Source organism: Pygocentrus nattereri, chromosome 28, assembly GCF_015220715.1.
Source record: "Pygocentrus nattereri isolate fPygNat1 chromosome 28, fPygNat1.pri, whole genome shotgun sequence".
Classification (NCBI taxonomy): domain Eukaryota; kingdom Metazoa; phylum Chordata; class Actinopteri; order Characiformes; family Serrasalmidae; genus Pygocentrus; species Pygocentrus nattereri.
In genome coordinates this window covers 16,512,719-16,526,621 of record NC_051238.1, presented here as the reverse complement: position 1 = coordinate 16,526,621, position 13,903 = coordinate 16,512,719, and the positions used below count along the sequence as shown (strand labels likewise).

Genomic DNA, 13,903 nt, shown 5'->3' with positions numbered 1-13,903 from the left:
AGTGATGTAATTAATGACCTAACCGAACCACCTGTGCATGAAAACAATAACAGCTAATATTGTTTTTTTTCTATTGAACTCTCCTGAATTGACTGCTGCACTGACCAAGCCACAGCATCATACTGCCCCTAGAGTCTGTGTTGTGCACTGTTCCTTCACTAAGACATGTGTACACAAGTGCTGAACTCTGAATATCTGTGGATTTGAGGCCTCATTGCATGTCAAGTGCCTCCAATGTAAGAGTCTCTATGTACAGAACTTTAGTAATAGCCTGAGCACCTCTGCGTGACCTCCTGAATCCTCCCTTCTGCGGCCTGCTGCTGACCAGAGCGGTCAGGAGAAACTCCGTGGTTCAGCTTGGTACAAATCACTACTTTGAGACACAATACAGCTGTGGTTTGGCAGACAGGATCCCAAAAGAGAGAGAGATGGATGGAAGGTCTGCAGGGCTCTCTTTGAGACACAGAGCGAATGGTCTGCTTTGAGGAGCCAACAAAGTGCTGCTACAGCATACCTCAGGCAGGGGTTAATTACTACTTCTGAACTGTCTGCAAGTTTTGCTTGTTTACCCTACAGTTCATTTTTTGAGTTCTCCCTAAACTCTGGTTCATGTGTCTGCTCATATGTAAGCCGTGGAGTTAATCGAAACTGGGACTCAAATAAAGGCAGAAAGCTTAGAATGATTTATGGTGCCATCAGTGGAAAAAGATAAACAGCCCCAAGCACATCTACAGGTAGATGCTTCTGTCTAATGCTTTATAAGGGTCTGGGCTCCGGACGTACCTTTTCTCCACTCAACCTGAATACAAGCCTTCATCCCCTGAGGGCACGAGACACCCAATCACACAGGCTGCTGGAAATCAAGACAGAAAGAAGAAAGAGAGAAGGAGAAGAAGGAGAGAAGGAGTCATAAAGAACATAGAGAAAGAAAGGCCATAAGGGAGTCATAAAGAAAGGCAGGGTATTTTTTGGTGTAAACTGAGATGAAAGGTGGTTGGCTGGGGGCAGGCCGGGCCGTGGCCAGCGCGGGCGGTACAGACGGAGCTAAATGGAGAAAGAGCTGAGCAGTGAGTCTGACCGCTTTAACCACCAGTGAACGGGGGAGACGCACTCTTTTCTCCTTTCACCACTGCACTTCCTGCGTTCAGCGCTCAGCAGAGAAATGCAGAGCTTGACTGGTGTGACCGAGGCCCTTCGCTGCAGCTAGCGTGAGTCATACACAGATTACTAGCTCAGAGCCAGTGGCAGGTAAAGTTCGTAGAAAGAACAGTATAGTTTATTTTATTTATTGTGCAGTATACTTCCTAGCACAGATATGTATGTACAGTATACACGCATGCATGTATGTTTGTCTCAAGACGTGTTGTGATGTGTTATTTCTGCTAAATTTCTAAATTTGATCAGTAACCTCTCTGAGACATGTTGACATGGCCATAACACAGATGAATGTTTGTTTTGTTGTTGTTTCTTTCTTATTTATTTATGTATTGTCTACTCTGTATGGAAAATTTTGTGAAAATCTTAAATTTTTGAATTAGTTCACCCCCTGACCATAATCCGGAAGAATTTCAGACACAGGATTAAAAAAAGAGAGAGAGAAATAAGGAGAGAGAGAAGAGGGAGAAGAAAAGGAAGGAGAGACCGAGAGATAGAGAGATAGAGAAACAGGCAGGAATGAGGGAAGGAAAGAGAGATAGAGAGGGAAACAGGCAGGAATGAGAGAGCAAGAAAGAGACTTAGAGAAACAGGCAGGAATAAGGGAAGGAGAGAGAGAATGTGGGAGGTAGAGTGAGAAAGAGTGAAAGAATGAGGGACTTAGAGAAAGAGGAGAAAGAAATCGAAAGAATGAGGCAGGTACAGAGAGAGAGGAGAGAGAGACTGAAAATATGGGAGCGAGAGAGAACAAGAAAGAATGAGGGTGGTAGAGAGAGGGGACAGAGTTAATAAGACAAAGAGAGAAAGTGCATTATGGATGTAGAGAAAGAGAATGAGGGTGATAGAGAGAGAAGGAATAAGAGAGAGAGAGAGAGACAGAAAGAGACAGAGAGACAGAGAGAGACAGAGAGAGACAGAGAAACAGAGAGAGAGAGAGATGGCATATGTGAAGTTTTTTAACAGTGTTAGATGTAAGTATAATTAGAATAGAAGATGTAATGGAAAACATATCTTTATTTCTCTATAAAAGGTGATATTAATTAGTTAGAATATTGAATATTCTGTAAAGCCCACTCCCCAAGAAAATAACTGTATATATACAGTGTATACACACACATCCCTTTGCATTGATTTAACATTTTATGATGAACAGAAGAACAACAGAAACGGTCCAAAATTACTTACAATATAAGTTAAGAATATTTAGAGAGAGAGTGAGAGAGAGAGAGAGAGAGAGAGAGAGAGAGAGAGAGAGAGAGAGAGAAGAGAGACTGAAACTGATCTTAAGCCTTCCAGACTGTTTTAACATAGACTTTCTCTGAAGTTGTTGCTAACTTTCTGAGCCTTCCTTCATGTTGGCATGTCTTCCTTCATGCATTCATTTCATTCTTCATAAGTTATTTCCTGTGGTACAGTATTTACCCTGATATGATCTATAATCTGTAGTGCTGTGTGTGTGTGTGTGTGTGTGTGTGTGTGTGTGTGTGTGTGTGTGTGTGTGTGTGTGTGTGTGTGTGTGTGTGTGTGTGTACTCACATGGCTGTGTGAAGCAGTCAGTGGTTGGAAGAGCTGGCAGGAGTGAATCAGTGCCTCAGTCAAAGTCACAGTCTGTACATTCAGCTCACAAAGGAGCAGAGAGACACAGACTGCTGGACAGACAAACCATCAAACTTTCAGGCTGAATGTGTTCACTAAAGAGAGTTCTCTCTTTGTGCCGCAGGGACGTGGGAGGCATGGACCCCACCATGGAGTATGTCAAGGTAAGACTATCATTGCCTTTTGCCATTTATGCATGCTTTTTTTTTCTGTTAGCATTTCTAGCACTATTCTCATTCATGTCTTTTTTTTTTTTTACTGGTAAATGGCCTTTGACCATTGGCCACTATAAAATAATGTGGATGGGACAAAGCAGTTCAAGCCTGGACTGACTCTATGGACTGTGTGAAGGATTTCATATAGTCTCATGAAGTTCAGGGTGATGTGTTTAGGGTCAGGGTCACTCCTCTAAGCTGTTAGACACTCCTGAGAGCATTTGGGTCAGTAAGTGCAGAGTTAAGCTCTCTCTGTGGGCAGTGCACAACGAGGCTGCACAGAGGATATTGAAGTTTTATATGAGCCTCTGTAAATATACATACTATATTACTGTGATGCAAATTAAAAGTCTCTTGCTCTTCCCATTGTATTGGTGCATGCATGTGCCTGTATGTCTGCAACAACAGTTGCTTTGGTTCATGATGTGGCCTTCAGGAATAAGCTTTAGTTTTTTTTGTCAGCAGCCTCAGTGCTAAGTAACCCAGCGTTGATGCCTGCAGGGTTAGGAAGCAGAAGTGTTGTGATAAGCACAATTGCAGATGTACGTCTCCCAAACCCTGGGAGAAGCACAGGAAACACTAGAGGCAGAGTTTACATGAGCTACATCAGATCAGCACTGTTTGTAATGCAATCCTCCTGAGAGGAGCTTCAGAGCACATCCTCAGCAATAATGCCATAATTATAGTTTCAAAATGAGGAAATTAACTTAATGTAAAAACAAAGTAGATGAGGCCTGCAGACAAAGTAGTTCAAATAACCGCATGTTATGTTGCATGATACAGTCAAAAATTAAAGCATTGAATTTGCTTGGTTGAAATGTGTATATTGACATATGAATAAAATATGTCTACACATATTTATCCTCAAATAATGTGGTAAATTCGGCACATGATTTAGCCATTCAGAGTGCTTTGATGTGAAATGATTTAGTGTAGAGAAACTTTCTGGCTTCTTTACAGCGGTGGTGACAGGAACCAGGCAGAGGATGCAGTGTCTGCAATGCAAATTTGCTATGCAAAGTGAATCCACTCATGTCTTCTAAATTTTAACAGATTTTTTTTGCGATTATTTCTTTTTCAAGATGTTTGCACGTTCCACAATAAACAAGAACAAACACACGTCACAACAACATCAACACTTCATATTACACAGAGATGCTTTTTTAAAAGCATTTCTTGATAACATTATTTGAAATGGTCCTTTGTAGATTATTGATAAACTCTAATTATCGAATAAGACAAACACATGAGTGAAGTAGCAATAGTGAAGCACCTAACCCTAACCCTGGCCCTAATCCTAACCCTAACCTCAACCTAAAAACTAATCCTAACCCTCATATATTTCTGAAATGTTACTGAGAGTCTGTTGAGTGGTTTAATCTAAAAGGACCACTCAAAATAAAGTGTCAGCCATTTCTTTTACAAAAGCAACAGCATTAGACTAATGTTTTATGCCAATTTTTTAATGTTGATAGTGGTTGATAGTAAAGAATGATTTTCTTTGGGGACTATATTGCCTCATAGTGCCCTTCATATTCCTCTCCACCATTAAAACTTTAACCCTAAACCGATCTCAAAACTACTGAAATAATACGTCTCAGGCATCAGGCAATGTATTCATAACCCCTTCACATAATAGTTTCATATCATGTAATAAAAATTTTGTGGAAGTTTTTAAACGCCTGGGATGTCTGGTTCCTATCACATTCCAGTTCTTCTAGAACGATGCATTTCATTTCACATCGAACCACTCTGACATCTTAACAACTGAATTAGGCATTTTTAAATTACCCATTTACAGCACAGTAGCTCCAGTCATACATGAGTACAGGATGCCATTGAGAACAATCTTAGTTTTTACTTTTTTTACTTACTTTTTGAGCAACACAATCATAGCACAGAACCAGTGCACACACACGTATGCCAGAGTGTGATCTGATCATGTCCTGATGAAGGTCCGCCATCACAGACGGTAACTTCATTGTGCAGAGGCAGACAGACGTGTGTTATTGCTCTGAACAGGCTGGCAGGGTGTGTATTGGTATATCAGGTTTTCCAGTGTGCACACCTGCAGCCTGCTCTCTCACACTGATGAGGGCTGTCAGTTCACTCTGTCACCACACATTCACCTCTCTCAGCCAGCTGAGATACCGTCCCACACTCACACACACACACTCTTGCTCTCTCTGTAAGAAGCGATCATCTAAGGGTTCACAAGTCTTTGTGAAGAGTAAACCCCTTAGTAAACCGCCCCCGCCATCCTACATAAGACTTACAGTACAGACAGTGCAAACACACATACAAACACATACAGACAGACACACTTGTTTTTATAAAGAAAATGGGGTCAGGAAAAAAGCAGAAAACATATTTAATGGTATTCTTTTCTAGTATATACTGTGTTCACCCTTTACCAGGTTTCATTCTTTTTAAGAGACTGTCCTGAGATCAAGAGTGTCTATAATTGATTTGCTTTTTTTTTCTTTTATGTCCATTTCCTTTTCTCAGTAACACATCCTTTCAGGCCCAGGATGTTGACTTATCTTCTGACAGTGGAAACACTTGTGGCTTTAGAGCTATAGTGACTGTTTATCTAATGGAGGTAGTTTTGGTAGTCTGTCAGGACTTGCATGGTTGTTAGGAGCCCTGTTTTCTCTGGACCTTTCAATATTTATATCTTGTCTTTTTTATTAGTTTTATTTGCCTTGCCCATTATAACTTATACTGAATCTCCTCAGAAATATGAAAAATTACTTGTAAAAACCTGTGAAAAAAATAGCAGTAAATGGTTGTTTTTTTGTTTAGATAGATAGATAGATAGATAGATAGATAGATAGATAGATAGATAGATAGATAGATAGATAGATAGATAGATAGATAGATAGATAGATAGATAAACAGACAGACACCCACACACACCCCTACACACCCTGGCCGCAGTTTCACTTACAATATAGCTACTGGTTGGTACAGGACTACTACTTTGACAGTAATCCTTTAAAAATGAATGACCTTCAGTAACTGCCTCATCTTAGAGCTCTTCTAGTAATAGTACACCAGTCTGAACTGACCTCACACTAATGTAAGGACAAAACCAAAACTTCCTCATAAACTTGACCATGTGTGATGATATTGGTGGTCACTGAGTGTGGTGCCACTTGAATAAAGTTTGTGTACATCCAGACTACAATCTTTAAAACTGGCCTGTATATGAGGAAATTATATGATCTGTCATTATATGATATGTCGAGATGCCTGGCCATTCAGCATTTCTTCTAAAGTAATAGGGAATTTTCATTTTAATATCTAAGATTTAATATCTCCTCCTTTAATATCTCCTTATTTGCGGCAGTAACAGCCTCAACTTTTCTAAGAAGAGTTTACACTAAATGTTGGCCCATTGCTGTGAGGATTTGATTGCATTTAGCGACAAGAGCATTAGTGAGGTCAGGTATGTTGGATGATTAGTTCTGGATCACAACACTTTCCAACTCATCCCACTCGAGAGAACACAGTTCCACTGCTCCACAGCCCAATGATGGACAGCTTTGTACTCAGATTTGGAACTTTAAGTGTGCGCTTTAAAGTAGCTGAATTCACTGATTAGAAATGGTGTCTGGATACTTTTGGGCATATATTGCACTCATGTTACAGACCATCTTTTGGTAAATCTATTCTAGCTTCAGTAGTGCTTACGAGTGAGTAGAACTAATCTGAAGAACCTGAGGAAGTACCTGTGTGTTTATCTAAAGAATATCAGTAATAGTTGTTAGGTGTTGCGTGTGTGTATATATTAGTAAATATCTAAACACAGGCTTGAGCTCTTCCGCTGTGCCAGGCTCTAATGTTTTACCTGTTTCCTTTCTTTACTCCTAGCCACACACATACATACATACACCTCCCTGGTGAAGGTGAACCATTAGACAGTGTAGGATTTCCTCTGCTCTGTTTAACCAACACTGCAGAGACAGCAGTGTTTTGATGGATCAACAAACTGTTACCCTGTCAGAACTCCCGCAGAGTTTAGCATGTCTAGCACATATTGCCTGTAGCGTCTATCTTTCTATCACTACAGAAAGCAGTGTATCTGTATCTGTATAGAAAAAGTATGTGCAGTGCAACCTTATAGCTGTGTGCAGATCTGCATTGTGTTGTATTGTGAATCTTTGGGCCACTTAACCAATTAAAACCTAGGCATATTATTAGATGTGTAACAATGCATTGGGACATTATAATATTTCTGTGCAAAACTGTTACAGTGCACATTGTAGCGATGCGACGGTGCCTCTGGGTGAATGCATGGTGTTAATCATTCCAGCACTCCTCCTGTCTCCCAGCTCTAGTGTAGTGCCTTGTGCAACATGATTATAATCATTTTTCTTCATTTGAATTTTGTTCAAAATGTTGTGAGAATACTGAAATATGTACCCACTACTGTGAATCGAATCAAAGTATGGGCTGAGTGTATCATTACACACATACTTATTATTCATTTATTAGTTTCAAAACTTATTATTTGGTAATTGGTAATTCAGTAACTACTAAGATACCAAAAGTACACAAAAATATGTTATCTCCAAATTGGTAACATTACAGGAGTAGGCAAAAACCTTCAGAAATGTTAATAAGTTAGTGTGAAAATGTTTTATTCTAAACTGAACTATTCCTGTTGCTTCATTCATTGTGAAATTCACACAATCCAAAAGGCAGTTGCTGTGTTCATATTATGGAAAAATATAAAGATAAAAAAAGCTAAAATAAAAAAGAGATATTTGTCATTTTGTTCGGACAGTGATGATATTTCTGAAACGCAATTTATATTTAATCACAAAAGCTGCTACTGCTGTGATTTTCTCTTTCCTGCCCAACCAAACTGATTCCCAAACTGCTGATTAATGTTTACTTTACACTAACAGGACGTTAGCAATCAGAAAGAAAAACAGGGAAGAAACATCAAAGTCCAAGTGTGCTGATGTCACTTCCTGAGGCCAGATGCAGTAAATGTCCCGTTTTGTGCTGACTGGTTTCACCCATGGCTAAGGTCAGGGTTGTAGGGCAAAAGGGGAACTTCAGATTTCAAAGATGTCTGGACAATTGTGATGATTAAAACCCCTAAAAACCCTTAACATTTCTGTATAAAATTGTTCTAATATAATGCTGATGCACTACAAACTTTTAAGTCATTTGTTGGAAGCTGTAAACACTCCATAATTATTAGGAAAGATGTAGAACAGTACTAAAAATATATTTAATACTGGCTAAAAGTCAAATACCACCCTTCATTTGTTTAATTTCTAGCAAACAGCCACTGAGTAGAGGTTATTCATTGTTCATATGATGTTTCTGAGATATTCCACTTACATATGGACTGAATATGAGGGGAAAATCAAGCTTCCAAACTGAAGTAAAAAAAAAAATCATTAAAAGATCAGGAATCCTAACAACCATTCAAGTACTGGTAGACCACCAAATCTGTCAAAGTCAGATAAACGGTACTTTGAGAAGGAGGAGAAAATCAAGTTCCACAGGTTTTTTTGTCCATCCTTCGACTGTGAGAAGACAACTCAATACTAAGGACGAGAAAAAAAAAGACAAACATTTGCAGGTCAAACAGAGAAGCTGTTCGTTCTCTCAGAGCAATGGACTGACCTCCACAGAGTCCAGGCCTCAACATCACTGAATTTGTTTGGAGTTATTTGGATTGTGAGATGCAGAAAATGCAACCAACATTGAACACTGAACATTGGCGGTGTGGAAAAATTCCTTGAAAATCTGAAACCAAGAGCTTTAATTGAGGCGAAGGGTGAAGATGCATATGAATATTATGTTTAGTTTAGTTTAGACATAATGGCCTTTTTGACTGGCGAATAATGAAATGATGAGTGGTCTCTGACCTTAATGTGTAGGATTGACATTTTGTGATGTTATTATTCCTTTAATAATGTCTTGTTATTGCCTCTATAAATACCTTCTGATGTCTATGTTGTGCAAAAAATATTGGTCACACTTTATTTGGATGGTCCCTTATAGATCCTCTACAAATATTTAAATGATTAACAAATGTTCTTGTGATAGTCAGCTGATTATCAAAAACTTCATGGTTAGGGTTAGAGTTAGGGTTAGATTTAATACAATCTTTCACATTGAACTTCAAATTCAGTTGCAATTAATGGATTTACAGTTGAATGTTACTGGCTGAGCATCTACAAAACAACTACTGTGGACCATCCAAATAAAGTGCTACTCAAATATTATATATTAATATAATAAGTGATTTCAAACTTTTGAATGCTAGAAGATGTGATGGCATGGTTGAGTGAAAGTCATAGAAGGGTGTGCCACCATCTGTGCTGTCCTTTTTTACGTCAGTCACTGGGCCGGCTACTGTTGCATGTGAACCAGAGATCGCTTTCATCCTGATGTGTTGTGGCTATTATCATCAAAGATGATCGGGAAAGGGAGGAGGGTGGAAACTGTTTGGAGGAAGGCTGGATGTCTAAAAATATCAGTGTTTGATTGGGTGTGGAGCACAACACTGCCCTCAGGGAGCTGAGCATGTTTGGGAGGCTGAGGGAGTGTCATAAATTATAGTGGCTTAATTGCACTCCTCACAGACTCATGACACCAGACACGACTTTAATGCGCCAATCAGGAATCACTGCAACTGGCAGGCCGGTTTTGAGTAACAAAGGCTTTAGAATGATGCCCCTGTTACAACAATGAATTTGATTGAATGTCTCTGTCATGCCCATCTCTGTGCCCATAGAACATAAATAATTAAACTTGTGCTGTGCATTCCTCATTAATATTGCAACAGAACTGCACTGGTATCCTCAAGCAGGAGTGGAAAATACTTTCAGAATTGTATTCCAATGCTATGCTTAAGTATTATTTAGGAATATTTGTACTCTACTCAAGTGTCACTGAAATTGAGCACTCTTACTCAATTACATTTGGGTCCAACTCTCCCAGGTCATGAGATTACCTTCTCTTTACTTTTTCCACACCTGACCTTAATCGAAATAGTCCCAGAGTCTCCCATACCTTGAGTTTTTTCTCACTTTTAGTTCACTGGAAAAAATAGATAAAACCAGTCAAAGATTCTAAACTTTCATCTGGTACCACATTTAACCGAACAGAGGCAGCAATATTAAGAGCATAATTTGATGAACCATTGTGTGTACAGTCATGCAGAAAGTCAAAGCACTTATGATTTACCATTTTTGGTCATCTTTTGACATTGAAACAAACAGAATGACAGACTCAAAGCTGTTGATACAGAAAGTAAACAGAATCTAAATGTAGTTCAAATAACACCAGAGATCCTGGTCAATTAAGTCCAGTTTCCTGCATTTATATTCTTAATGAATATTCTTAATTGACGTTGTCAAAACCCCCCATTTTTCCCCAAAATAGTAAATCCATTTAGATTTAACCTACATATGACTCAGTGGAAATCAACATACTAGTGATGGCCTATGAGTTCTTGCTGTGCCAAATTAAAAGGGTGCTAAACAGGAACAGCAGTGGATGATCTCTTGTCATTGTGGTTGGGCTGAATGGTGTGACGGACACAAGAACATGTCCGGAAACACATCATTAGAATGACGGGCAGATAGTGAAGCAGCTGGAAGAAAGGATGAAGGGAAGTGCCAGAAACAAAGGGCAAGCTACTTAGCAAATAGCTGACCGTACTGTGCTCATGAGGCAAGAACCTTTCACACGAGAATTTGACAGATCCTTCTGTCTCTCTCTCTCTCTCTCTCTCTCTCTCTCACACACACACACACACACACACACACACACACACACACACACACACACACACACACACACACACTTTGTGGCCTGTTGCTTGGTAAGCTGCTAAGGGCTCATGAAAGAGCTTTAGAGGAACAATGTGGCTGTGTTCTCGCTGTGAGATCTGCTGTCCTCTGAGCCTTCTGAAAGAGCCCTTTAGCCAGGCTGAGCTCTGACCGCATTACAGTGGCCTTTTAGCCAGACAACCTCGCACAGGTCCCGAGGACTGACCAGCAGGGTTAGGACAAATCTCACTACACACCTGACTTCCAGTCGAGGGTAACATTAAAAAAACTCATAGATCAGCATTCGACAAATGATCCATATAAAAGTAATCCATCAACCTCCGACAGCCTTCATTCCCCTTCAGTCCTGACCTTATTATTTAGTCACTAAGCTGGAAGCGTATCATTCAGTGAATGCTATAAATGATTAAGGACCATGAAACTAATACATAAGTTATGTAGATGGGTTTAAGGAACCGAAAGTAGGCCCACATAAAGACCCTTAAGCGCACATTACCCTTCAAATGAAAAAGACAGTTTGAAGCAAAAAGAAATATTTTAAGCCAAAACAACATGGTGCTTTGAGTTTCCATGCACTGGCTCCTCATCACTGCCATTTTTCTGAGACCTTCTTCTGACACTGAGTTTCAAAAAGGCTTACATGAGTTCTTTTATGTATACTTATGGCATGTTTGGTGGTAGTTCAATTTCATTTATATTTACAGTTCTTTTGTTTGAAGTATATGTCATGTCTCCCCACATCTGGACTCTTCCTGGCTCTGCCCATTCTACTTCTCACTACACACAACTGCATCTGATCTTGGACTCATTAACACTGCTGCAATACCACTTGTCTTCTCGTTGTTTTTGAATATAGATCTTCTCTTGCCTGCTTGTGTTTTGACCCCTGCTTGTTTTATGGATTATGAGCATTGGACTGGCCCTAATTGTAACACTCAGACAGGGTTGTTAGATGCAAATGCAGAGAGTCTTTTAATAAACGAAGTCCCTAGAGCCAAATCATAGAACCAACAGGCAAAGAATCACGGAAAAACAGGAAAGACCAAAACAGTGAAAACAGCTCGATAGTAACACAGAGAGTGGCAATACCTCGCAAGGAGGCAGAGTGAGAGTCCGGGTTATAAAGGGTTGCTGATGAGTAGACTGTAGGCAGGTGTGTGAGTGTGGGAGGAGTCAGCCTCTCAATACTCCGGAGAAGCTGATCTTTGGATGGAGGAACGGTCGGTAAGCGTCACACTAATAAAGCCATTTCACACTTGCAACCTGCCTCAGCCTCTACATTACAGAACGTTGCTAGCTTTAGGGATTAATGAGGGGTAGAGGGTGACCAGGAAAAACAAGAAATTGTAACTGATTACAAAATGGTGAAAATATTCAAACCTCACGTTTTATTTGGAATAAAAACTCATTACATTAACAAACAGTAGCATTTTTTGGAAACACTTGTTATATTAATTATTGCTTTGATTCATTGATTTCATTTGACTTTAACTTATGCAATGTAGATTGAAATTAGTTCTCCAGCTGAGATTTGATCACCACATTTCAAATATGCATTTTGGGTGTCAATTTTATTAATTTATTGCAATTTTTTAACTTCATTTTTAATGTTTTTAAGGTTTTTCAGTTGTTAAGAGCTTATCTGCAGCAGCTCTGTTCATCATTTTGGACACATCTTAGATGTTTCTTTTCCTACTGATTAGTAGTAGCATCATAATATAATAATTTCACACATTTAATTAAAAACAGTGACCCAAACTTTTGAACGCTAGTGTACATTAAAGGGGATTTGAAGACCTCTCTGTTGTAAATGCGTAATTGCATGCAATGTGCAGAAAAACATTTTGTAATGTTGGTTGTGCTTCGGATCCCCTGAGTGACACTGACCAGTGCCTCTTAGTTAGACTTTGAAATTATGATTTCAGGCCTCACAGAGCAACCCGCAGCATGCGCACCATGTTTTCGCATGTTTTTTCCTCCTTCTGCTACTATTTAAAAAAAAAAAACATATTGGTGCTTTAAGCAAGTCCGTTCCATCTCCTGTACAACACCCTTTCAGAAATATGAGCTGCAGTATCATTTTTCTGTTTGATATCAACAATAAGAACGATTCTATTCATTAAGCAGTGATAGATGTGTTCTCTGTTGTGAAATAGATTACTCTAACTTCTGTAGAATAGCTTTTGGCTGCCACTGGAGACATTTACAAGGTGGATTAATGGCTATTTCTGGAACTGACCATGTTCTTCAATTTTTTAGACCAGCACTAATGGCTCTTTCAATTTAGCTCACCCTCAAGACTCTCTCTCTCTCTCTCTCTCTCACACACACACACACACACACACACACACACAGTCAAACAACTGCAGGCACACAGCTATGGGTATACGGTTATTGACGTTCACAATAAAATCCTGTAAGTTTAACTACAGTTGGCTGAGAGTGCTTTTACTATAGGACCAAAGCCAAACCCATCAATCAACTGCTTCTAACTTCACCTAGCTTTAAACAAGGACTGCACTCAGGATGAGTGGAACTAAGCACTAAGAGCTCACATGCTCCATCAGAACACCATAGACTACAACAGAAATTTTGGTTGTGAGCTTTCAAAGCTTTTCCCAGCTTTAATGCATCTCTCAGTGTATTTACAATAGCAAACCCACACTGGGGCAACACAGACACAGAGAGAAGGTGCCCTCTAGTGGTAAAGCTTGTGTTTTACACAGCAATTTGTAACAGCTGGTGTTACGCTATAATGTGACTTGCAACTTAGGACTGGTGAGGATTGGAAAGTGCCCTTAAAATATGGATTTTCCATAGTTTATTAGATATGCAGCACTTGATTTGGGTAAATGATGAACTAAAATGTCTCAATGTGCTTTGAAAAGTATTAAGTAGTTATGCATCATAACTTAATATCTGCATGCATAATACCAGGGTAGTTTTCCAGACCTTATATATCTGTGTGTGCATGTGACATTGAGATTATATAATGTTGTGTGTACACCATTACATCACCTGCTATGCCCACATTATATGGTGCTAAAACCGGACTTAGTTTGTCCTTGTAGAGATATGACATCTAAGATATCCTCTCTCCATTTATATGAG

General features: G+C 39.4%; 1 protein-coding gene across 5 annotated transcripts in view; it reads left to right on the top strand.

The window, feature by feature from the left end:
• The window catches only part of bcar3 (BCAR3 adaptor protein, NSP family member), a 133,083-nt gene that overhangs the window by 78,877 nt on the left and 40,303 nt on the right, over nucleotides 1-13,903 (top strand). For 4 of the 5 annotated variants that reach the window (XM_017693514.2, XM_037535929.1, XM_017693516.2 and 1 more), the window contains one exon: nucleotides 2,876-2,915. In XM_017693514.2, the coding sequence (XP_017549003.1) occupies nucleotides 2,876-2,915 (40 nt within the window). Of the gene's footprint in view, nucleotides 1-1,104; nucleotides 1,209-2,875; nucleotides 2,916-13,903 lie in introns of those variants that run through there. The other variant, XM_017693518.2, reaches the window with a different exon arrangement.